Here is a 27,600-nt window from a genome sequence, read left to right as displayed (position 1 = left end):
GTGAGTCAAGGACCAGATAAAAAGCTGGACAGATGCATTAACTGTGTTCCATGATCTCTGCTTGGACTACGTGTGTTCCATTGGCAGAACAAAGTGGAATTCATCTTGAGGGGATCAATTTCCATTCTCCTCCTGGATTCACTATTTACTTGTCCTCTCCTTTTGCACCTTCATAAAATGCCTAATTCATTGTATTTTTTAATTCCAGGAAAAGGACCAGTCTTTGTAACACTGACAGAATCTACTCAACAATTTAAAGATCAAGTGCTGTCCTCAAAACACTTAGGTAGCTGTTTCTCTTGGCCAGAAACTAGAGGTGCCTGATTTTCTGCTTTGGAGCCTCCCCCTTTCTCTCCTTTTCCTTTTCTCTTTTCCTCCTCCCCCTTTTATAGCTAATGTTGCAGAAAGTTTCTTACTTCATGAAATCTGGGGACTTAGACATGGCATGTTCAAATTCTGCAAAAGACAGCATGTGGTCATTGTCCAGATCCGATTCTCCCAATATCTACAATGGAAAAAAGAAGAAATGAGGAGTCTGGGAGATAGAACAAACATAAGATAGAGAAAAGGTGGGGGGAAAGGGATTGAGTTACCCCTTGACTCAGGCCCTTTGTTTAGGAATTCCCCAGGGTTACTCAGTAGACTCTGTTTTAGAGAAAATGTCTCCTGGGCATCCTGGTCCTTCCCAGTTCATTGTGGCTGTGAGCTTTGGCAATCCTTGGCTATTTACAACAGCCAAGCTAAGCTGAAAGCCCCAGGAAGCCTTGCCTGATAGTTCTTAGAAGGTGTAGTGCCATTTGGAGGCGGGAGAAGTGGGTTGGATTTAATTGTGGCTTTTTTTGTTTGTTTTTTAAAATAAGCAACTCTACAAAGTAGTGAACTCTCAATTCCTGTACTCTCCAAGGATTTGGTGTTGCTGGATTTTGTTATACCAGCTACACTTTCCTTCTTTGGCTAGGAGCACTCCCAGATAGCTTTACGGAGAAGGCTCAGGACCAGAGCATACCTGTCCTGTTTCCCCATGCATAATTCCCTGCATTAACTCTCTTTCATGCCCCCTATACACAAAACTTTCTCTCAGCATAGTTCAGATGAGAATCCTAAAAGTATAAATGGCAAAGATTCATTCTGTGACCTTGAATCCAAACCTTTTGCTGTTTAAACGAGGGCAAAGCACTAAGAACAAGAAGATGGCCCTAGTGACTATAGATTACTTGTCTATGGTACCCAGTTACTTAGATGAAGGCCACATGGTTGATCCCTACATAAAGTCAGCCTTTTTCATGAAGTCTCATGGGTGTATACTGATCCCTAAACCTGAGACTGCTCTTTTGCAAATACATGCTCTTGACTCTCACGAGGAGTTTGGATGTTGCCAAGCAATATCTCTCTACTGCCTTCCTAGCCATTTATTTGAGGGACCAGATGAGTGAAGATTACATATGTTATACCACTCTTAGGCCCTGTGCACCCCACCAGTGGTGAAGGAAAGATCTTCTTCATTTGACTCCATTGCACTGAGTACATACATGTTTAGTCAGATTCTTTAGCAAATCGTCACCCACATCAGTAGTGTTCAGCAATCGCTGGATGATGCATTGGAGGTCATCCTCATCGATGAAGCCATTCTCATTAATATCTGCTGAGAAAAGGCAATTCTTGAATAAAATGAAGAAGTTAAAAGGGATGGGTAGGAAAGAACTTCCTCTTTACCTCACACCATTATAGGCCAGTTATACCAGTCTAGGCAGCTGGTTGATGCAGTGATTAGCCCCCCAGGCCTGGAGTCAAGAAGATTCATCTCCTAAGTTCAAATCTGGCTTCAGACATTTACTAGCTGGGTGACCTTGGACAAGTCATTTACCCTGAATTTTCTCAGTTTCCTCATCTGTAAAATCAGCTGGAGAAAGGAATGGCAAATCATTCTATTATCTTTGCCAAAAAAAAAAAAAAATCCCAAATGGGGTCATTAAGAGCTGAATGTGACTAAAAAAACAATAACAACAGCAAAATAAAAATAAAATAATCAGTGGGGAGAATACTAACAACTGGAGAGGAAACAAAGTGGCATCTGAGTAGAGTCTTCAAGAAAGTCAAGTTTGCCTAGAGATGGAGAAAAGAAAAAACATCTGAGGCATGTGATCTGCACAAAGATAGCAAGATGAGAGGCAGAATGTCATGTACAGAGAAAAACAAATTGTCCAGTCGGTCTAGCACCTACAATATTTGAAGAAGATAATAAGCCTTGAATAAGTCTTAAAAGATAGACTAGTATCAGGCTATGAAGGGCTTTACAAATCAAAAGGAAACCTGTACTTCCCCAAGTAAAGAAAAGATATGAAGAAAACCAAAATTGACTTAGAAAGAAGCCAATTCTCTATCAAAGGAATGATCTTGGCACAGACAATGACTTATTGACAATCCTGTGAGATAAGTAAGAGGATATAGTCTGGATCCTTGAGTTCATTGTTGTATAGAATACCCAGATAAAGAAACTCTATCAATGCAGTTTAGATCTTAGAGAGTGGACAAGAACAGTGAGAAATCAAGTTACTTACCCAAGAGTGTACTGTTAGTAGGGGTCAAATGTGCCACTTGAATCTTGTTCTCCTCCATTCCCCCATTCCCTACTTCCTGATTCCCAGGTTAGTTCTCTACCCATAATACCAAGCTGCATTTCTTGTGGGTAATACAAATTTTATTATCCCCATTTTAGAGATAAGGAAATGGTGGCCCAGCCCAAGCAAGTGATGTACTTGGGGTCACATGGCTACCATGTATCTGGGCTTGGATTTGAATCAGCACTCTTTCCACTATACTATGCTGCAGGGGAAGGGAAAGAAGAAAGAAAGGGACATTCACGAGGAGTTCATTCATATGGTTGATGCCAACCAGATGTTTTCTATTTCTATTGAGACCAGACTATAAAGAAATACAGAAGGAAAGCATCAATTATTTGAGAGTTTGAGAATCTGAGGCAATCCAGGACCAAGAATAACCTAGGAGTTCCAGAAGAAGCATCATATTCAACTTGATGGCTTTGGAAAGATAACACTTGGACTGACTTAATCCAGGGTCTACAAGAGTAGAGACTGCTTTTTGATCCCTTATTAAATAATTCTCAACTTTTACTGGCCATTCCCAGAGTGGTAGAGACCAGCTCTAGGACTAGCCTTCACCAGTTCTAGTAACAAGAATAACATGGCGGCATTTCCTCTTAATAGCAAGAATGGCACCCTTCATTTTCTAGCTTTGTTCCTCACTCCCACACTTCCAAACCATGCTATCTTATCCTGGAATTTCCCTACGTACCTGGAGCCTCTTCACCTTGGAACACCCAATCACTCCTTTTTGCCTTACCCACACTAATAGGACTTGGTAATTTTTCTCTTTATAGAATTGCAAATACATATAAGCCTGCTACACAGCTCCTATGAAAAGTTATTTTATAGCTTTTTCTTCTAAGTTAGATAAAGGTTGGCCTGGCATATAGAAAGTTGGTCTCAAAATCGGCAAGACCAACTTGTTGTTCCTCTATTGGTTGAGTGACTCTGAGCAAGTCACTTAATCTTTTCCTCTTTGTTGTTCCTTATATAAGACACTTCCTCTCCCAATTTTAAGCATTTTCACTGGCTGTTCCTCCCATACTTGAAATTCCCTCCCTCTTCATCTTCCTTTCTTAAAACTTAAATTCTTCCTTAAAAACTCAATTAAAATTTTACATTCTGCAAGAAGCTTTCTTACTCTAGTGTCTCCACTCTGATTACCACCAATTTATCTTGTTTATAATTTAGTTGTATATATTTGTTTGCATGTTGTCACCCCCATTAGACTGAGTTCCTTTACTAATTTTTTTTGTCTTTCTTTGTATTCCCAGCACTTAGCATAGACCCTGGCAAAGAGTAGATGCTTGTTGATCAACTGCCCCAGGCTACCTTTTCTTTTAAATATTTATAATTTACAGAAGAAGCACAGATCTGCATCTGAGATAATATCAAACACCATGAAATCATAGCTCCAAACCCTCCTTTTTCCTGTCTCTATTCCTTAAATCATAAGGTGTAAATTTCCTAATCAATATCCATTTTCCTTTTTATTTACAAAGTAAAAATTTCATGTGGTATCATTTTACTTAGGTAAGGCTAAAGAATTATTGTCAAAAGAAAAAATTATTCCTAGGAAATACATTTCCTATTGGAATTTGTTGGATGTTTCTTGCCTTACTTTGTTAAAAACCACCAGGCAGTCTACCTGTTTTTTGGATTCAGGCAGTGAAGTCCAGACTCCATTCTCCCAGCTAGATTATCCTTGCACCCTTTCTTGGTGAGCTTCTCCTTCCTGACTTGATCTTTCCTGCATAAGTACAGATTTGGGTACTTATCTTCTTCAACATCTTAAGCAAATTCTGAGGCATGCTGTTCCTCTCCTACCTCCAGCCACCTCTTCCACAAATGATTGGTCACCCTCACTAGAAACCACATGACCTTTCTTCATCATTACCCTTTTCCTGTTTTGGAATCATGAACTGTAATCAAATCAACTCTGCACTTTTTTTCTGCATATGATGTGTCCATCGATTTCCCAGAATATGCTAGTACATGTTTAATACTTAGCTCTTCAAAAAAAAAGTATGTATCATACACTTTGAAGTTTAATATGCATTATGATAATTTCTTCTATCACTGTCTTAAGTCTAGAAAATTAACAGCAAATCAAGCCCTGACTTGTAGCATTTGTCTATTTCCAAGGTATAAGTGCTCATGAAAATTTAACAATCCCCTTTATCAAAGAGCCAGATCAAATTAGCTCTAGCACACTCTTAGCTGACAGGGTGCCGGTGAAATTGCCAGGGGAAGAAGCCCAGAGAGGCAAGAGGAGAGAAGTATGTGTAATCATCCCTCCAACTCCCAAAATCTTATTTATTTTTATTCCCTGAGTACTGTGGCCCTCAACATATCTTACCATAGATGCGGAAGGCGTACTCAATCTTCAGGCTGGGGCAGGCCTGGGCACTAAATACGGAAGCCATTCCCAAAACATCTTCAAATGAGAAGACATCATCATGGGAGAACACTCTGCAGATTCTGTCTCTGAAAGGGTTAACCTGCTGAGCAAGGAGGAAGAAGATTACATCTGCTGTCCACACTCCGATGTTCACTGTCTGTTTCCACGTCTGAGCTTCCTTAAAAATAAGTTTAATTTATAGTTTTTACTTCTTGTTTGTACATAATTGTCTTCATGTTGTCTTTCTTATTAGACTGTGAGCTCTTTAAGAGCAGGGACTGGTTTTACATCATAACTATTTTCAGATTATCACACACACACACACACACACACACACAAACACATCATTGAAGTTTTATAACAAAGAAAAAACAGCCAGGTTAAAAAAAAAAAAAACAAAAAAACAGATACAGCGACTCTGACAATGTATAAAATATTCTATCCTTGTAGTCCTCCAACTCCCTCTTGAGGGCAAGGTTACATGTTTCACTTATATATATGCTCCAGGATAGGGTTGGTTCTAAAAACCATTCACAGTTTGTCTTCTCATTACTGTTATTTCACATAATGTTCTTACACAATATTATATTCTACATATAGAATTCTATAATATGTAGAATACATGTAATATATAATAACATAATATAATAATACAATGTATATGTATTCTATATTCTATATAGAATATGTAATATAATTCTAATGTATTCTATATTATGTAGAATTATATTATGTTTAATATAATTAATTGCACAATTAATATGTAATATAATTATATTATATGCAATAGAATTGATAATGCATAATATAGCAATTAGCATTATGTCTAATATAGGTGATATAATAATATGAAATAGGATTAATAAATAATTTTATGTATTATAATAAATTGTGTAATATAATTAATTAATAATATGACATAGTTTGTTCAGTGATTTTCTAAGCATGTGGATATCAATCTTGTCAATGATAGCTATAAATATTTTTGTATTTATGTTACTTCTTCCTCTGTCCTTGACCTCCCTGAGACATGCCTAATAGTGATATCATTGTGAACCATTTAGTACTTTTCTAATATAATTTTAAATTATATTCTATAATAGTTGTATTATAGTTTCACTAATAAGGCATTAGTGAATTTCCCTTTCTACAGACTCTTCAACAATTAGGAAATTTTTATTTCTTTATTTATGTCATCTGATAATTGTGAAGTGAAATGTCACTTGCTTAAATCTGCATCTTACTATTAGTGATTTAGAGAAGTTTTTTATAGAATTATTGATAGCTTACATTTCTTCTTTAGAAAACTATTCAAATCTTTTGGCAGTTTATTGAGAACAGTCTCTTGTTCTCACATATTTATACTTCAAATAGCAGACTTTTGACACAGATATTTATTATGAAGATTTTCCGTTCTCAGGAAACAGTTTCTCTTCTTATTATAATTGCAATGATTTTGTTTGTTCAAAAGTCTTTCAGTTTTCTATAATCAAAACATTTAATTTTATCTTTTATGATCACCTCTCTAACTTATTTGAGAATTTTCCTCTTAGCCATTGATATGAAAGGTATGTCCTTTCATTATTTTTTATTTTGATGATATTTATGATGTCATTTATAATTTATAATAAATTTATAATTACAATTTACATTTAAATTGCATATCATCTAAAGATTGTAAATTATTATACTTTTACTAAATTGGTTTTCAATTTTCCCAGTATTTCTGTTGAATAGAGAATCACTGTCCTAGTAGGTTGTATTCTTCAGCTTATCCAGGACTAGACTATTATGTTTGATTATGAGTTTTGCTTTCCTACTCTTCTCCACTGATCAGCGTTTCTATTTTTGAACCAGTAGCAAATAGTTTTGATGATTATTGCCTTATGCTATAATTTAAGATACAGTAAAAAAGGAGGGAAGGCTCCCTTTATTCCTACATTTTTCTTTATATCTATTGAGAATCCTGAGCTTTCTTTTGCTCCCATTGAAGTTTGTTTTTACTTTTTCTGGTTCTACAAAGTAATTATACAATAGTTTGATTCATATGGTACTAATCCTATAAATCCTATAAAATCCTAAAATAAGCACTTATTAAGCATCTTTCCTATGTGTCAGTTACTGTGCTAGGTAGCAGGGATATAGAGACAGAAAAGAGGTAGTTCCTGCTCCAGTTCTATTAGAGAAAGGAAAAGAATCCAAGATATTCACAAATGCTTAGAAATACACATGGTAGGAGAAGTATGAGGAGCAAGTCAGGATATCCCTCCATCAAAAATAGTCATCTAGTGTTTGATAAGGTCAAGAACACAACCTGCCAGGAAAAAAAATTATTGCAAATCAATTTAGTAGAATTAAGTTTAGATCAACAACTTACTTTCAACATATACATATTACAGTAATCTCTAAATGAATGCAGTTTTAGCAAGGGGTTATACAACTTAAATATAAAAGAATATATCACAGAAATAATCAAAGAAAAATGAAAATAATTATCTTTCCCAACTATGGCTAAGGAGAGTTTTCTCAAACAAGGCATAGAGGTAATCATGGAATGCTATAATTTCCATTAATTTAAAAGACTTTTGCACAAATGGAATCAATTCAATTAGGATACAAAGAGTTCAGTTAATGACCTCATAGGAGAATATAACAGGGACAACAAGGTTAAAAGTTTAAAGAAATGCCTATATTTATCCCTTTATAAAGAGTGAAAGAATAATTGTGGCAAGAATTAAGAAGAAAGGGCTATTAGAGAAATTGTGGCAATAGAATACCCAATGGACTGACTATTAAGGAAGTAGATTGAAGAATGGAGGATGATTCTGAAATTGCAAACCTGAAGAAAGGAAGTTAGGAAGATAGATAAGTTAGCAAACTTTAAATCCTAACCCCAAACTATTTTGCAAGAATTTCTGAGATGATGACTGGACTATGTCTGTGGGAAAGTATAATATATTAAAAAGGACTGGGATATTTAAGAGGAATTGGGGGGGGGGGTTCTTGTAGATTAGAAAAAATTCACATGAGGAAATCCAAGAATCAGAAGGGGGAAAGTATGATAAAGAACATAGGGGCAATGATCAACAAAGACATAAAAACAATGTTATTATCAGAGAGTAACTGCAGAGAAAGTGGAAAGAAATGAAGAGTTTGGGAAACAGATAGTAATGCTGGTATGGTGCCATTGTTATAATGAAGATAGGGAGAGAAACCAGACTGGGGATATCATTAGTTTAAGTTGCTCCCAGAAAAAAAAAAATTCTCTATCAATGCAGGTCATTACCTTCTCTGCAAACTTATAATGTTAATGAGTTGCCTAGAGCATTGATATATTAAGTGAGTAATACAAAGTAATACAGACTGTACATCTCTCAGCCTATCGGAGATGAGAGTTGAATCCAGGTCTTCCTCTATACTAGGACTTCTTCAATTTTTTTCCATTAACAACCCTTTTTTCCTCAAGAAATTTTACACAACCATAAGTGTATAGTTGTATAAAATAAGTACACAAATCCATTTATTGACAATAAATCATAAAGAAATTTATTTTAAATCATTTCTTTGGCATACAAATAATCTTACCATTTATTAAAGATGAAAGCAAATTTGCATACTAATGAGACAGATAGGCTTGCTTATTTTTACATAAGGAATTAAATCTTGGAAGAATATTTGCTATTGAAAGACATAGAGGATTCAGAAATCTTATTGTTGTCAATTTTTTTGCAACCCCGACATTCAGTTACATGACCCCAAATGGGATAGCAACCCACAATTTAAAAAACTTTGCTCTATACCATACTCACTGCCCCTTGTAATGGTGATAGAGTATTTCAATTACCTCAACATTTGCTGGAGTTCTTTCTCTGACCACTGCAGAACAGTTAACAATTTTCTGATTTATTAGTGATAATTTCATCTTTAAAAGTTGGAAGAACCAATGAAGAAAATGTCTATTGGATTCTTATGGGCTAGGTGAAGCTAACAGGACTATTGGTCTCTGCCTTTGCTTTATGTTTCTGCCTTTATTACATTTATCTACCAGAGACATTTAGACCAGTACCAAATTCTTCCTAGACCAAAAAAGAACTAGTTGCTGGAGTAGAAACGATCACTCCCTCTTCAGATTTATGATAGTTAAAGGAAGGGAAGTCAGTCATAATCTGGCAGGCAGACTAGACTCTGGGAGAGCAGATCTGAAAGATTTTTAGAAGAACAGGTACAGGACTAAAATTCCCTAGAAAAAAATCAGCCCAGTAAATATGGGAAGCTCTCTGAAATGATATTCTGAAGGCACAAATAGAAACAATTTTGATGAGGAAGAAGGAAGTAATTATTTAAATAGAACAATTTGGCTGCACAAAGAACTAACTAGAGATAGGTAATAGAAAATGTACGCAAATGTTTGATGTGTCATAGTCATTTGAAAATAGCATTAGGAAAGCTGAAGCTCAGATTGAGGTGAGAGTGGCACAGAAAAGTAATAACAAAATGGGGATTTTATTTTTTAATTTATATAAAATAAAATAGAAAAAGAAAAAACAGAAAAAGAAAAACATTGTTGCCATGTGCACAACAGAACATAAAAGAGAATTCAAAATATGAGACAATAAATTTTCATTTCAAAAAAACCTATATAATAAATACTACCCATTGTATTTAGAGCTGTCCATCTTTTCTTTGCTTTCTTGTAGGTTTACTTTTGTTCTCTGCTGTGCACTTTTTACTTTATTCTTTTTTCTCCTTTTTACCTCTCCAAGAAGACTACAGTTAAGCACAGATATCCTCAGATGTAACCATGTACATGGATATAAGCACACATATATACATATGTATATATGTATATAAATACATTTATATAGATATCTATAATCACACACATGTATGCACATCGACATTTATGTAAGGTCATACTACATTTGTTAGTCCTCTATTTTTTAAAGGTAGATAACATCATTCTTCAAATGTCCAAGTCTTTCCATATTTTTGTAATTCCACCAATTAATCATTTCCTATATACAGTAATATCCCAATCTTATACTATATAGTTATTTTAAATAGTCTAAAATAATACAGATTAATATGGCTGATATATAATGTAGTTTTCTTATTTTTCTCTTTTGATTATATCTATTTTATAAATGATCTCTGTCTGAGATCAATGATTATTACCTCTGATTTTTAAAAAATAAATTCTACTCCTGATCATTATTATTATGTTTTTTTGTATCTCTAAAATGGATATTTTAACAAGTCACATTGTGAAGGGGGAAGAGAAGCAAAGAAGGGAGTAGACTTTTGCCTGGGCCACATAAAGAAAGCTGAGCTACATAGCCTTAGTTTTATTTATTTATTCTATGCCAAGGAAAATTATCTTTGGGCTGGAAAGGATGAACAAAAGAGATTCATAGGAAGTTGATATTTATAAGACAAATGAGATAGTCAGGTTATACTTGACAAGTTCAAATCCCCAGGACTGAGTTACAGCTTTGAGTCCTTAAAGAAGTGGTAGATAGAACAACTTAGCCAATATATTTGAAAGATTGTGGAAAATGGCAGTGGTACCGCAGAACAGATGTTCTCTACCATTTGTTGAAAGAGGGGAAACAATAGGCTAGAGAATGGTATCTGGAAGAAATTCGAGGCCAAATGATTAAAAATGTTGGGGTAAACATATAGAAAAGGAAGTATCTGGTGATCACAGAGAACCAGTTTGGTTTCATCAAGAATAGTCAAGCTAATCTCAATTCCTTTCTACACAAGGTTACCAGAATGATGGATCCAAGGAGTGTTGTGTAGTTTAACGATACTGTAGCAAAGCATTTTAAAGTCTTTTATGCTATTCTTATGAAAATGATGGGGACATAAGAGATAAAGGATGGCATAGTTATTTGGATGTGGACCAGTTAAGTGAACCAAAGAATTATCATTAATAACTAACTCTATGTCAGTTCAGGCAGAGGGTTGTAGTGGAGCATATCACAGACCACTGTTATTTAACATTTGATCAGTGGCATAAAGACATAACTGGCATTTTTGTCATATTTGCAGGTGACACAAAGCTAGAAGGCAAAGCTAACACTCTGGATGACTGGATCCAAAAAGATCTTGACAAGCTAGAAAGTTGAACCAAATCTAACAAGGTGGAAATTTAATGGGGATGACTGTAACATTTTGAGGGCAGCAATGGGGCTCCGTAGAGCTGGGCTTGGAGTCAGGAAGACTCATCTGTCTCCCCCGAGGTCAAATCCAAATTCAGACATTGACTTGCTGTCTGACCATGGGCAAATCACTTAATCCTGTTTGCCTCAGTTTCCTCACCTGTAAATGATCTGGAGAAGGAAATAGCAGATCACTCTAGTCTCTTTGCCAAGAAAACATCAAATGGGATCATGAAAAGTGGACAGGACTGAAAAACGACTGAAAAATAATAAAAAATCTGATTCTAGAAGCAGTGATTTGTTTACAACCACACTGCCTCCCTAGGGAATATACAGAAAACTCACCCCAGAAACCTGCTGGGGCTTCAGAAATCATGGCAAAGCTTTCCCCAAGCAATGACAGCAACTGCTCCCAAAGAGGGAATCAAGTCCCAGAACAGAGACGATCTCACCTTTGCAGACAAAGAGAAATCCCTCCCGAGTCCCCAGAGCCTTCAATGCTGAGACAGTTGGAGCACAGGATGACTCTGCCAGAAGGTGGCAGTGCAGGACTGAAATCTCCAACTACTTAGCGCCTTTTACAGAAACAAGATTAAATAGAATTAAACAATAAACCGGCTTCACAGTCTTGGGGTATTGGAGATGACTGCCCTTATGCTATGCTGACATTAGGTGACAGCCACACTTGGGAGGAATTAATTGCTGCACTAGAAAGAACCTTGAATTTGAATCCTGGTTGAGCCCAGAGGTAAGAAATATTTGACCCTCAATATTCCCCAGCCAGGCCAGAATAAGATTAAAATGTAATAGGAAAACACTTAACAAAATAAATAAAAATACACTAAGACATAGATAATGTTGATATGTGGTTTTTTTTCTAATTTATACTCCTTTGTATAAAGCCAATTCCATTTTTCTTTTAATATTTATGAAATTTACACCATTTCTATTTAGATATGTGCACCATAATGTCTTATAAAGGATATCACTCATTCTGACCCCAGACTCATGATCTGTCAGAGTTGGCAGGAAGCTTAGACATCTCATGTAAACCATCCTTTTCACTTCACAGATGAAGTCACACATATAGTTTTTAATGGATATATTGACAAAATAAAAGAAAAGAGAGATGGAAAGTTATTTATGGAGTGTGTATGTTGTATGACTATTGAAATGTTGAACATTTGGATACAGTGACTGATTTGGAAATGTCCCACATGGATACTCTTTTCCCCAGTGCTACCCACTCAGGATTACTCATGGGAGGATAAGTACTCACCAGGCAGCAGCTAGGTGGGGACGGGATGGAAAGAGGTGCTCTTTCTTGTTACAGGCAGACCTGGGCATAAGTAACACAAGCCAAGACTGGGGGGTTGTAGAAGTTGCCATTTGTAGGGTCTGTCTGATAAGCAAAATGTTGTTTTATAATCACTATGCCCCTGTGGAGATCCTTGTATAAATGGTTCAGTGGACCCCATTTCTGTCTGAGCTGGACATCACAGACTTGGATAATTCCAGTTGAGACACGTTTTGCAGAAGAGGGAGCTGAAACACAACTAAGTGATTTTCCCAGTCCGTTTGTCGATGCCAGAGTAGGAGAGGGTTCAAATTCAGGCCTCTCCTCCCCCTAATACAGTTCCCTTTGCTCTCTTCAATGTCTCATGCTTCCACTCCATCCAATTGGTTTCCTTATTTATAAAATGAAGGGACTGACCTAGAGTAAGGGTTCTCAAATTTGGGTCTGTGACCTTGGATAGGGGAAAAAACTGCATTTTTATTTCAACTGATTTGGTTTCTTTTGGATTTTATTTATGTTTTTAAAAACATGATTCTAAAAAGAGATCTATAGGCTTCCCAGACTGAAAGGTCCACCACACACAAAAGAACACCTAGAATGGAGGATTTTAAAGGTCCCTTCCAACTCTGGGTCTGGGTTGGTACTTTAAAAAACCTGAGGGTTTGTACAATCCACCCAAAATAGCGCCCATATCATCTCCAAGCAAAAAGGGCCAGGGAAGAAACTCTACTTCTGTGTCCACCCCACTTTGGGGACAACTCCTCCCCTTCAAGGCTCTGTCCTTCTGTGCTTATTTTAGGCCTGTTATTCCTTTTTGAAAAAATATGAATAGGATGAAGGAGTGGGAGAGGGGAAGAGGGAGAAAGAAATGGGGGGTGGGGGGCTTTAGAAAGGAAAGTTATGACTTGATCTTGATCTAAGCAGCAAAACTCCTAGAATGGCCAAAGAAAGAGCATTGACTTGGAAATTAGGAGTCCTGGATTCTAATTTCCAGTCTGCCACTGCCTTCCTGTGTGACCCAAGCCACCTGATTTCTCTGCCACTCAGCTCCCTGGAGCCTTGAGAATGAGGACATTGCACTTGCTGGTCTCGGAGGCTCCTTCCATCCCCAGCATTCTATTAGTCTATGATTCTAAATCCCCTAAGGAAGCTTCTATGCAAGCCTTCATATGTCCTTCCCAGGGCAGAGAGGGCTCTGAAATTTTAATCAAAAGAAATCAAATCCGTTTAAGTTAATGCACTATCTCTGTTGGCTAAGCCCCCAGAGAAGTCCTTCCTGCCAACTGTTTATAAAAAATAGACAGACTATGTATTTTAAATGTTCAACCTTCCTGGAGTCTAAAAACAGAAAGGCTACACTGGATCTGTCTCCTGCATGACAGATGGGCTGGCAGGGACCATCTAAGGATGTGTCCTGCCTGGAGGCCTTCTGAGGCGTCACTAATGGAACAAAGAGTGAAGGAAAGCAGTAAAAATGCTAAATATTATTAAACAGCCAAGGAATAATGGGGCCCAGAACCTGGCTTAGAATCACATACAAAAGCACCTCTTCCAGACTCCAGACTAAAGAAAATCAACTTCTCAGAAACCCTGCTATTTTACTATGGATTAGAGGTAGGCAGGACCTTAGGGGTCATTTATTCCAAATCCCTCATTTTTGGATAAGGAAACTGAGGTTGGGAGAGAGTAAGTGATGTCTCCCCAGATAACACAAGTACTCAGAGCAGCAGTCCTGAGTTCTGACCCCTGGGCCTCTAACTTAAAATCCATGATGCCTCAAATAGATTCAGGCAGCTTTGGAACTCATGTTTGGTGGTTTGTAAGCTCTGACTGCTGATCTCTGAAGACCCTTTCCTCTATGCCATCATGGCAGCTTTTCCTCCCAGGGCATAAGGAATTCATTCATTGCATCATGCAGAAAAGGGATCATATTTGTTCTGTTTGATCTCAGAGGATAGAACTAGCAGCAGTGAGTAGACATCCAAGGGGTCAGATTTAGGTTCAATTTCACAATTAGGTTCTAATCTCATAATTAGAGCTATCCATAAATGGAACCTCTCCCATGGAGATGAAAAGCAGAAGCTAGATGTCCATTTACTTCCTCTACTAAACAACGGTGTATTTGTTTATTTTATTTATATTCTGTGTATGTATTTTGTCTCAAATCTTACTTAGCCCTAAGTCATTGAATGGGCATTGCCTCAAACAAACTGAGGCCTTGGAAAGTCCAAGATCACTCACTGCATCCTGGACTCGCTGCATCATTTGACTTATCTCTTTCCTCTGGACTTGATGACTCTAGAGGCAAAGTCAGGTTGACAACTTAGTGCAACTCTGCCTCACTTAAATCCAATTCAAGTGCAAGTTATCACTCTTGTGAAATCATAAATTCTCTTTGAGAAGGAAGGATGAATAACAATTGTGTGTGTATGTGTATGTGTGTTGTGTACATGTTGTCTCTTCTGATAGAATGCAAGCTCCTTGTATTTCCAGTATGCGTCATAGTATATGGCACATAGTAAATAGTCTGTGAATAATTGTTCATTAGTAGTAGTTGGGCTAAGAAGTTTAGACTTTCTTTGATAGACAAAGGAAGCCATTGAAATTTTCCAGGCAAGTAAATGCTATGCTCAGGTGTATGTATTAGGAAAATAAGTTTTTTTTCTTCTCTTTTTCAAATTACATGTAAAGATAGTTTTTTTTTTTAACATTTAAGGGTTCTGATAAAGGCCTCATTTCTTTTTTTCCTTTTTTATTAAAGCTTTTTAATTTTCAAAAGATATGCATAGATAATTTTTCAACATTAACCCTTGTGAAACCTTCTGTTCCAATTTTCCCCCTTCTCCCCACTCCCTCTTTGATTTCCCTAAATAGCAAGTAATCCAATATATATTAAACATGGTTAAAATATCTTTAAATCCAATATATGCATACATATTTATACAATTATCTTGCTATACAAGAAAAATCAAAGCAAAAAGGGAAAAAATGAGAAAAATGCAAACAATAAAAAGAGTGAAAATGCTATGTTGTGATCCACACTCAGTTCCCACAGCCCTCTCTTCCTTCTCTTCCTCTCCCTAAAAAGCCAAGTATTCTGATATAGATTATACATATACAATCATAATACATATTATTACACATTATATGCATATTTATACATTAGTTATGTTGTGAAAGAAGAATCAAAATAAAAGGGAAAAACCACAAGAAAGAAAAAAACAAAAAAGTGAAAATAGTGTGCTTTGATTTGCATTCAGACTCCATAGATCTTTCTCTGGATATGGATAGAATTTTAGGAAAATGTGTACAGGTTAATTTAGAAGGGAGGAGGGACTAGAGAAAGGAAAAACTGTTAGAAATCTATTACCTCTCTCCAGGTAAAAGTTAAGGAGAATTTCACATTCCTCCTTTTTCCTCCCTCTCCTCTGACTTTTCTAGACACTGCTGAAACTAGTCCCATGTCAAAATGTTACTCATAACCAACATGTAGTTGGGCCCCTTACCCTGTCTTGCCTCTTTGAAACATATGGCGAGTGTTAATAGCTCTGTCACAGCAGCAGCTTAGCACAGCTGGCCTGATGCTGCAAGATAGAAATAAAAGGAGAAGATTGTACAAGATGTTTTTGAAAATTCCTTTGAGCTCTAGGAATCTGAAATTCTGTTAGCAGCAGCCATTGCTTTCTCCTAATAAAGATGAAATCTTGATGCTTTCTTCTCATTTCTACCTCTTAGAATATATGACTTCTTCAAACCTCAGCTCAAATATCACTTTCTGCAGATTTCTCCTGTCCTGTTCTTCACCCTACCCCAGCTACTTGTGCCTTCCCTTATGAAGTCACCGTCTATCTGGTCTATGTAAACCTTGTAAGTGCCTGTCTGTATGCTCTCTCCTTAGCATGTAAGGTCCTTAAGCACAAGGGCCTGTTTTATTTTTTCTTTGTATCTTTTAACACTTAGCACACTGCCTAACACACACTGAGCACTTACTATTTCTTGATTGATTTCGGTACCCCATTATTTTTAATTCTATATTAGACCCCTAAAAATCAATAAGAATTAAAGGAGTACATTTCTAGTGGGTCTATATTTCATTTTAACTTTAGGAAAGCATAATATAGGCAACTTATAAACATCCAACTTACTATACTTCCAGACATTTGCATGCACCCTTTTTCCTGCTTCTCAGCAACTCATTATGTTCTATGACCAAACCACCTTGTGGCAGTCCTGACAAGTCTCTACATGCTTCATCGGTTTGGTTGTCAGACGGCTGACATAGAGCACGATGCTACTGGCTCCTTCGTGGAGTCGTTTCCATTCATAACTTTTGGGTTTCTTTTCATTCTAACACTTTCCTTTGGATGATTATTTCCAATTTCTCCTGTGTGTAACTTGTTTGTATGTAGTTATTTGCATGTTGCCTCTCCTGATTGGTGGTGAGCTCTTCCAGAACCAGAACTGTCTTTTGCCTTTGTATTTTCAGTGCTTAACACCGAGTTGGTGCTTAGTAAGTATTTATGGATGATTGGTTGACTTTGATACCATTGAATCATTGTCGCATTACTATTAAATGATCAGCTATGAATAGAATAATTATTTCCTTAAAAATCACAATCAGAATGCAGTGGGATAGATTGAGAGTGTGAGTGAGGTGGGGTTCTCAACCAGTTGTACCTCCCAGTGGCTGACTAGAGTTATTATCTAACCAAAAGTCACCATCTTTCTTTTTCCTTCTTAGAGGAACTATGTAGATATTGTAATCGCTCTTTTCTTCCTTCTTTAGCTTTTCACCTTGTAGGTAAAGGTACAATGCCCTATGTGGACAGAGAGAGGGAAGGGAAGGAGGAAAGTAAGGGAAGGGAGGGAGGAAGGAAAAAAGGAAGAAAGCAAGAGAAAAAAGGAAGAAAAGAGAGAAGAAAAGAAGGAAAAGAGGGAGGGAGGAAGGAGGGAAAAGGAAAAAAAGGAAGGGAAGAAGGAAGAAAGAAAGAGAAGAAGGAAGGAAGAGAAAAAAGGAAGAAGGAAGGAAGAAAGAAAGGAAGGAAAGAAGAAGGGAGGAAGAAAGGAACATAGGATGGGAGGGAGGAAAAGTGAGGAAGGGAAGAAGGAAGAAAGGAAGAAAGGAAAGAAGAAAGAAAGTTTCCCAATTGACCAGTTTCAGTTGGGTTCCCACTGTATAACTCCTATTGCTACTCATAGAGGTTGTTGTTTGTCCTTTATCCTCAAAGAGAACCATTACCTCAGGGAGGGGATGCCATGACATGCAAGTGAATTGGGTTTAAGTAAGGGAAGGCTTTGCAATGTCACCATCATCACTTTCTCCTCCAGAGTCTTCTGGGTCCAGTGGCCAGATGGCATCACTTCTCTGATGTTATGATCCTCTTTGAGGATGAAGGACAAACAACAACAAGTTATTCAATTCTACTCAGTTTGTCCTATTTAGGTCACCTTTTTCTTACATTTATACATTCTCAAATCCTTCTTTCCTAAATCCTACATCTTCCTCAAAGGAAAAAACAAATCTCTTTTCTCCTTCCCTACCCTCTCTCTATATCATTCTTCATTTGATTTGGGACTTTTAAAGAAAGAATTATTCTAATTCTGGCTTATGATTGAAAAGTAGTGTTAATGATGATACAATGGTTTCAAAATCAACCCATAAATCAATAAACACCTATTAAGCACATACTATGTCAAGCATAATAATGCTAAGAACTGAAAATACAAAAGCAAAAGATAGTCCTGGTTCTCAAAAAGCTCACCATGTAATAGGAAAGACAAAATGCAAACAACTATGGACAAACAAGCTATGGACAGAATAAATTGGAAATGATCGACAGAAAATAAAAAGAAAACTTTAAATTTATAAATGAAATCAGTTACATGAAGGAGCCAATAACATCATGCTGTATGTCAGCTGTTTGACAAGCAAACCAGTGAAGCATGTAGAAACTTTTCACCAGACTGGCCACAAGGTGATGAATTTTCCAGCTAGGGCAACTCTGAAAAATAGTCTCTTAAAGCTCAGAGGGGCTGTCCTCTATATTGCTGCAAGGGATGCCCATAATAGCAAAATTATAGTTCCCTGAAATATTCAAGTTTCCAGAAATATGCAATTTTTGTTGAGGTTCTCTATTTTCCTGATCTCCCCTGATAGACATAGGAAAGGTTCTGCATGTGCAAAACTCATTTTTAAAGTATGAATGCAAGGGAAGGGACATTGAATTTAGAGCCAGGGTGACCAAATTCAAATCCCAGCTTTGACACATAGAACCTGTGTGACTTTAGCAAATCACTTATCCTTGGAGTCTCAGTTTCCTCATCTATAAAATGAGAGGATTAGACCAGATAGTCTCCAAGGTCTCATCCAGCTCTAGAAGACATAATTCTGTGATTCTGTGACCTTAGAGGTCCTTTCTAGTACTAAACCTATGGACTTCAAAAGAAATCCTTGAAAGTGATTTGAAATGTGAATAGGCAAATTTTTTAAAAAAAGAAAAAAAGTCTAAAATGTCAATATTAATATAAAAGCACTTTAAAACCATTAATAGAGAAATGCAAATTATAGCAACTTTAAGGTTCTACCTCATATCAGACTGGCAAAAATGATAAAAGAAGAAAATGATGAATGTTGGAGGAGCTGTGCTCTAGTGCAATGTTGGTGGAGTTGAGTTGTGAATTAACATAGTAATACACTATTGGTGGAGTTGAATTGTCAATTGGCCCAGCCATTCTAGAAAATAATTTGGAGCTGTATTCAGAAAATTAACAAATTGTGCATACCCTTTGACTTAGTTATACTACTATTTGACCTATCCCCTAAGGAAATCAAAGAAAGAGAGAAAAGATCTCGAAAGTGTGTAAAGCAAAATAGCCAAAAATTGGAAATTGGTTGGGGAGGAGAATTTTTTCCACTTAGGAAGTGGCTAAGCAAATTGTGACATGCATGTCAGGAATAGTATTATAATGCCATAAAACATAATAAAATGGACAGTTTTAAAGGAGACTGGGAGAACTTCTATGAACTTATGCAGAGTTAAGAGAGCAGAACCATGGGGGTAATATAATGTCAACATAGTCCCTGAGAGTACATGCAGTCCTCAACACTCATAAGGACAAGATCAGATTAAAATGTAATTGGGAAATATTTAACAAAATAAATAGATTCAACAAAACATGGATAATATTACATTTTAAAAGCAATAGTTAGACGGTACAGATAAAGCTACAAGGCTGGAGTCAGGAAGACTATCCCCCTGAGTTCAAATCTGTCCACAGACACTAGCTGTGTGACCCTGGCAAATGCTTAACTCTGTTTGCCTCAGTTTCCTCATCTGTAAAATGAACTAGAGCAGGAAATGGCAAAAATACTCCAGTAGCTGCCAAAAAAAAAAAAAAAACACAAATGGGGTCACAGAGAGTTAGATAGTACTGGGAAAAAAAACCTGACAACATTTTAAAACTGTCAATATGGTACCTGTAGGGATCCTTTTATAGGGATCAGTGCCCTGCCCCCACTCTTTCTATTTAAGTTTAACACCATTGGTATATGCTGATAATATTATAGAGAAAAACAGCTTTAAAGATTTTAGAAACCTAGCAAACTATGAGTCTAAAAGAATGACAACAAAGAGGCAAAGAATTTACTGTGCAGAAAGAGGCATACTAAGCAGGTATACACTGAAGGATCTATTTTGGGGGTTTGTTATTTTTATATACTCAGTGGAGGAGGGGAGGTGTAGAGACATATTAATTTTTAAAAATTTCTGAACTTAGTAAAACCATCAAGAAAAACGCCAGGTCAGCCAATACAGTTTTAACCATAAACTCTAAATCATTTATAATTTTTAATGTACAGTATATTGAATTTAACAAAATAGCAAAAAAGAAAAAGAAGGTGACCTAACAGCATTTTTAGCATCTTTACCTAAGATTCCACCTTGTCTCCTAACCCTTTCTCCCTCTATTAAATCTGTATATCTTCAAGCTCCATCACTGAAAACTAACTTCATATTCAAGTTTGTTTTTATATTCTATGCAGTTACTAATATTGCCATGATATTATTTTCTCCACTTCTTCCTTGTAAATGTATAGTTTCTCAGTTATATAATGGATGGAGTGGCTTCTAAGAAGCCTGACGATGTTCACCATCCTTTGAACATTGTTTCTATGGGAAAAAAATGTGTTCTGAAGACCAAGCAACCGACCTACAGATTTTTGGAACTCTGACTGGGACTTGTTGTACTTAACAAGCCAACATCAAAGTCAGAAGCTGTGAGTGTCCCAGGAAAGGTTACCTTCCAGGCCATATAGAAGTCTAGCAGTTCTTAGAATCAAAGTATTTGAGAAGGAATTTTAGGAATAAATAATCTATTCCAGCTCCCTCGTTTTATAGAGTGGGAAACTAAAGCCCAAAAGTGACTTGGGCCAAATATAGAAAAAACTTCTAAGCCTTGGTGGATTGAGACAAGATCTTCCTGCACTTTGTCTTAGGATGTGAGCTTCCTGAAGTCAGGGACATTGAGCTTTTTTTTTTTCTGTCCCCAACATAACTTAGTGATTGGACTTAAGAAATGGCTGTTGATTGATTAGGAACTAATTCTAATTTCTATCCAGAAAATTCTCAATCTAATTCCTTTTTTACATCTAACATTTTCTTTCATTGAGCTAATGAAATATTTCCCAGATCTGGCTTTACTCCAGACTTCTTGGTGTTTCTTTTAGAGTCTATATTCTGGGCCACTGGGATGTAATAGAAAAGGCTTATTCAGGCATCTGCCAAATAGCAGGCACTTCAATTTACACATTTAATTTTTAAAGAAGATTTTATTGATGACTTTTGATTTTATATTATATTTCCAGATATTCCATCTATAGTCTTCCATGCTTGCATTGGATCATCCTTTGAACTGTAGAAAAAGCAATTAATTAAGCAAAACCAATCAACAGAGCAACTAAATCTGACAATGGATATAACATGTTGTTGTCGTTGCTGCTCAAGCTCAGCTCTCCACGACCCAATCTGTGGATTTCTTGGCAAAAAAAAAAAAAAGTAGTAGACGGTTTGTTATTTTCTCCTCCAGCTCATTTTAAAGACAAAGAGGGTTAAGTAGCTTGCCCAGGGTCACACAGTCAGTAAGTGTCTGAGGCTGGATTTGAACTCAGGAACATGATTCTTCCTAACTCCAGACTCAGCACTCTATGTACTTTGGCACCACTGATACAACATTAAACATCTGCAATCCCCAACATTTCTGCAGAGTGGGGGAAAAAACTACTTCCCCATCTATTTTCAGACTGCATTTCAGTATTTGTGCGAGCACAGTTATTGTGTAAATTGTTCTCCAGCTTCTACTTTTTTCACTCTGTGTCATTTCATACAATTCTTCCCATACTTCTTTGAATTCTACATCTTTATTTTTTCTAATTACCTAATATCACATTGCATCACAATTCTTTGTTCACATTCTCAAATTAATGGATACTCGCTTTTGCTTCCAGAATTTTTGTTTGTTTTGATTTTTTTTGCTTTAGTTGCCACAAAAATAATTATTCAATATAAATCACGAATTCTAAAAAAAGACAATATGTCTGAAAATAATGGGTGCCCAAAAATCAAAGACTGGGACTATAGAACCCATCCCAGTGTCCCTCCAATAACAAATCCCAGTTGGTCTCCAATAGAACTACACTACCCCATTAGCTCACATTTCCCAATGCTGCATGCCACTTTATCCCTTTCTTCTTCGCTTCCCCACCTCATAGCTTCTCCACTTGGAGAATGTCCCTCAGAGTACTTATAATCGCCATTATACCCTCAGAAAATCCACACCCTGCCCACCAGGGCCCCCAGGGGACCTGATAGATGCCATTCAGGCTCAGCTGTAGTCTGAAGAGCAGTGGTCTGTGTGAGCCCCACCTCTACCTCTCCCTTGTCATTTTTAATAAGACAGAGTGAGTCACTCCGGATGACAAGGCATGTAGGGGCTGTAATCTGCATTGCAGATTTCTTATTACATTATCACTCCCTTCCCAAAACCCACCTCTCTTTTGAATTTCCCTATTTCTGTCAAGGACACCTCTATCCTTCCAGTGACACAGAGTTGAAACCTGGCGTCATCTGTAACTCATCACCCTCCCTTACACCACATATTTTATTAGTTCCTAAATATTAGGTCAAAAGAAGAAATAATTAGTGGATGGAAGGCAGGGTGGATGGAGAAGGCGACCTTTGTTTCAAGAGTATGCCGGTAAATATTTAACAATTGGCTCTTCAAAAAAAATTTACACATGACATACTTTTAAGTTGAAACTGAATCATTAAAATTTTTTCCATCACTTTCTTAAGCCTAGACAATAACAAAACATTAAATCAAGCCCTGATTTCTAGCTTTTGCCAATTTCCAAGGTGTAAATATTCACACTGAAAATTGGTTCCAGCACAGGCTCCTATCCTGTGTTTAAAATATTTGAAGGGCCATCAGGTAGATAAGAGATATTAGATTTATTCAGCTAGGCCTCAGAGGGCAGAACTATTAGTGATTAGTTTTAAAAGAGTAAATTTCAACTCAATATAATAACAGCTTACATTCATATAGTGTTTTTCATATCATTTGGGTCATCTAATAATATTTAGGCATTATTATGCTGAGTAAACTTGGATACAGAGAGGTTGAGTTACTTGCCCAAAATCACACAGAGGCAGAATTTAAACCAAGTCTTCCTGATTTCAGGTCTAGCCCTCTATCTATTACACCAGCCTGCTTCAAAAAAAAAATGGTCTGAGTGGGAAAAGGATCCACATGTGCATTTTTGCACATCATGTTTGCACATGTTTGTAACAGCTATTTCTGTGGTGGTATGGAATTGGAAAATGAGAAAATGCCCATCAATTGGGGAATGGCTGAATAAGTTATGGTATAACTTATAAAGTAATATGGTATAAATATATGGTATAAATTTATAAAGTAATGCAATATTATTGTTCTATAAAAATGAACAAGCTGATTGCAGAAAAGCCTGGAAAGATTTACATGAACTGATTCTGAGTGAAGCAAACAGAACTAGAAATACACTGAACACAGCAGCAGCAAGATTGTGCAATGATCAGCTATGATAGATTTGGCTCTTCTCAGAAGTTCAGTGATCCAAGGCAACATCAATAAACTTTGGATGGAAAATATCCACATCCAGTGAGAGAACTATGGAGACAGAATATAGACCAATACATATTACTTTCACCTCCTTTTTACTTGTGTTTTTTCCCTTTTGTTCTGATTTTTCTCTCCCAACATGATACATATGGAAATATGTAAAAAATGAATGTACATGTATAATCAAAAAATATTTTTACATGTAGCTGGAGAAAATAGAAATAATAATTTAAAAATAACTAAAACAAAAAGAAACAAAATAAAATGGACTATCTTATAAGACAAGGAGTTTCCTGATACTGGAAGTCTTCAAATAGTCTGGATGACAATTTGGCTTGAATGAGGGGATTTTTATATTGGGCAAGTTAGGATTCTCAGAAAATACCCTCTGGCTCTCATCCAAAAAGATGAACCAGATCATGTTCAAATCCCAAAGACTGAGGCCCCAGCAGAGGCCGTCTCAAGAATATATATAGTACTGTTTCCCTTGTCACTCTCATAGAATACTGAAACTGATAAACCAAAGAGACTTTTCTGGTAGAAAGAGGATCAGTCCTTCCAGGATCCTAACCCAGCCTATTGACTTAATCTCCTCTATTTGCTTCACCATCTGCCCCATATTGATTCCAGCCTATGACTTCTCTCAGTCTGACCCTATTTTCCTGCTCCAAAGAGACACTCCCTTCTTTTTTTCCCCAGCTACATCCTGTCCTGGCCCTTACACCTGCTCTTGTCTGTTGTCAGATCTCAGTTCTTAATTCCTGGTATCATCCCCAAGTTTACCAAGAACTGCTCAAATAGCCGGTTGCAACACCAGTTCATGAACCTAAACAATGGGCTCAGTCTTGCTGAGCCATTTACATTTGCTAGTTTGTGAGGGTATGGGGCAATCCAGAAGACTGGATTTGGAGCCAAAGCACCGGACTATGAATCCTGCCCCAGGGATGCATTATCTGTGTAATTCTAGACAGGTCAATTCTTCTCCCAGTACTTCAGTTTCCTCATCTCTAAAATGGAAGCATTGTATTAGGTAGCCTCGAAAATCCTTTGAGTTTTAATGAGCCACTGGTACAGTTGCCAGTCCAGCTTCTTTTTAAAAATTATTATTATAGCTTTTTATTTACAAGATATATGCATGGGTAATTTTTCAGCACTGACAATTGCAAAACCTTCTATTCCAAATTTTCCCCTCCTTCCCCCTATCCCTTCCCCCAGATGGCAGGTAGTCCCATATATGTTAAATATGTTAAAGTATAAGTTAAATACAATATATGTTTATATATCGATACAGTTATTCTGCTGCACAAGAAAAATTGCAGTCCATCTTCTAAAGGGAAGGGAAGGGGGCCCAGAATAGAACTTTTGGAAATATCCACGGTTAGCATGATGCAGATGATGAGCCAGCAAAGGAGACTAACAAAGAATGGTCAGAGAAGTCAAAGTGAACCAGGTCAGAACAAGGTCACAAAAACCCAGAGAGGAAAGGATGACAAATAGCCTCAGATGTAGCAGATAGGCCAAAAAGATTAGAAATGAGAAAAAAACATTCAATTTAGCTCTTAAGAGATCAGCTGTAAATAAGAGTTGAACTCTAGTATAAGGAGTTACCCAATTATGCCAAGGAATTTATCTTGTTAGTAATTAGTGTTTAGCTCATATTATACAGAAAACCACGTCTTTATGGAAAAAAAAAACAATTTTCCAAGTTTTGACCTATGTTCTTGTTTTTCTTTACTATCTATACCTGGCTAGCTAGGGACTACTTGGTATTAGTAATTCAAAATCTAGTCATAACCCTTTGGAGGAAATAACCAGTTTCTATAGGGCTAACTTTGCAAGCCCAAATCAAATAAGCAACAGGAAATATCTTAGTACAGAAATATATAAAATGAGACTGCTAGCCTGCAATTTTATTATTTTATACTTTATAACCCCTATACATCTAAAAGTGTATATTGATATAGTAGATCTCCAACACATATTTGCTAAATGAATGAATAAATAAATGCATAAGCCCCATATATATCCATTCATTTCCATTCCAACTACCAGCATTCTACTTCATGTCCTCATCACCCAAAACCTGGATTATTGGAATAGCTTTGTAGCAGGTTTCTCTGACTCCAGATGTCCTTTCTTTAATCCCCCTGCTGCCACAATAATCTTCCTTAAATACCACTTTCATCATGTTATTCCTTGTTGGGAACCCAATGAGAGAACCAGCCTGCTGATGCAGACCATGACCAGAGCAGGTGGGTAAGTCAAAGCCTGGTGATGCTTAAGTCACGTAGGCAACCTATGTTAGTAATGGTCAAATTTTTGGGATCAGGACAAGGGGGACTGCTTTTGAGAATAGTCCAAGACAGGAGGAGAAATCCAGAAAAGCAACAGATAGAATGAATACAGGGACAAAAGTTTTGACCATCTCCCCCTATCCACCCCCCATCCCATCCCAGCTTCAGAACAAAACCCTCTAGAACATTGGAAATCTCTATGGAAGCATCCAAAATAAACCTGAGAGCTTTCCTCTTTAGGTCCTATTAGCCCTATCTTCTGTCTAGGACTTTCTAGTGTTAATCATCCCTCTTTTCCAGGCTTAGATTTTATTGAACCAGAAATTGTCCTTATCCATTGTGCCTTAGTCTCTCTAATTACTTAGCATATCTAAAATACTCTCCCTGGATTTTAAGGCCTCCTATAATCTATCCCCACCCTATATTTCCATTTCTTTGTCTAAATATTTTCTAATAAAAGCCCAGTCTTACCCCTTAAGTAGAGGCAGTATGGTACATTAAAAATAGCCGTAGTTATCAAATCAGAATCAGTGCTAGGTCCCAAACCCATCTCAGCTGTTTTATTACTCTATGCAAATAATTTGGTTTCCTTGGGCTTCAGATTCCTATATCCAAAAGAAAGACTTGAGACTAGGGGGCCACAAAAGATAGAAGTTTCTATCCCTAAATCTATTTATACTATAATCATTGTCCTTCATAAAAACAAACAGGAACTTCCGCATGATTGTGAGCTGTATGACATCAGGGACCACCAGTCTGAGGACCACCAATCCTCAACAGCACAAGTAAACTGCCAGAGGCCTACAATAGGACCTCAAGTTCCAGGATATATATATTATAAAACAACCCTGATTTGAATCCCAACCAAAGCACTTCAAACTGTGTGTAAGGGGGGAAATGACAGGCCCTCCATAGTCACAGGGAAGCTATCCCACAGTCTAAGGATTCTGTCAGAAAATCACACTTCAAGTTCAGTCCACAGTATAGTCAGGGTCTATAAACTGGAAACCATCACTGAACTGAGGAGCTCACATTTCCAAAAGTGATGAGCAACAACAGATGGAACTGACCTCTTAACTTGTTCTTCTATTACCTGTCCTGAGATCTATGAACAGGCATGGGACCCTGTGGATAGATGGATCTACTTTGCAAGGGGACCAGATGAATAATAATTGGACTGAATCTTTGGGAGTCTGGGTAAGTGAAAAATATAATCAATTTTTAAAATACAAAGTACTTCCCAACCAATTAATCCATCACTTCAAATGTGATGCAAGGTAATACAATGTGCTCTTTTTAAAGAGCATTGGCTATGAAGTTGGGGATATTTTATTATCTTGTGAGTTTGAACAAGTCACAGCTTCTACATTTCTTTTTCTGAAAAATAAGAGGATTTTATGGCCTCTAAAATCCTTTTCACCTCTGAATCCATGATCCTGTTAGAGCAAGCCTCTTGAACAAGGAATTGGAATAGACTCTGGAGACATAAGTGTCTATGGGTCAAGACAAAAATCTCCAGTGAACTTTGACTCAAGGAAGGAAGGGGCTGTGATTGGGTCAGAAAAGACAAACCAAATCTCTTGAGAGTTGAGAAGTGAGCAAGTCCTATGAGAGGAGGACTTTAGGACCTCAAAAGAAATGTCAGGATTATCAATGTGGAGAAAGAGAAAACCACATTGGTATGGGG

At 36.9% G+C, this 27,600-nt stretch overlaps 1 protein-coding gene across 2 annotated transcripts in view; it reads right to left on the bottom strand.

The window, feature by feature from the left end:
* Window positions 1-27,600, bottom strand: part of CIB4 (calcium and integrin binding family member 4) — an 84,167-nt gene that overhangs the window by 5,858 nt on the left and 50,709 nt on the right. The window contains exons 4-6 of one of the 2 annotated variants that reach the window (XM_023501541.2): window positions 4,963-5,104; window positions 1,530-1,642; window positions 417-505 (exon numbers count right to left, since the gene is read on the bottom strand). In XM_023501541.2, the coding sequence (XP_023357309.1) occupies window positions 417-505; window positions 1,530-1,642; window positions 4,963-5,104 (344 nt within the window). The remainder of the gene's footprint in view (window positions 1-416; window positions 506-1,529; window positions 1,643-4,962; window positions 5,105-27,600) is intronic. The other variant, XM_031951411.1, reaches the window with a different exon arrangement.

The sequence above is a fragment of the Sarcophilus harrisii genome, chromosome 2 (assembly GCF_902635505.1).
Source record: "Sarcophilus harrisii chromosome 2, mSarHar1.11, whole genome shotgun sequence".
Classification (NCBI taxonomy): domain Eukaryota; kingdom Metazoa; phylum Chordata; class Mammalia; order Dasyuromorphia; family Dasyuridae; genus Sarcophilus; species Sarcophilus harrisii.
Note: the sequence above shows the minus strand (reverse complement) of the source record. Positions and strands in the feature narration are given on the sequence as shown.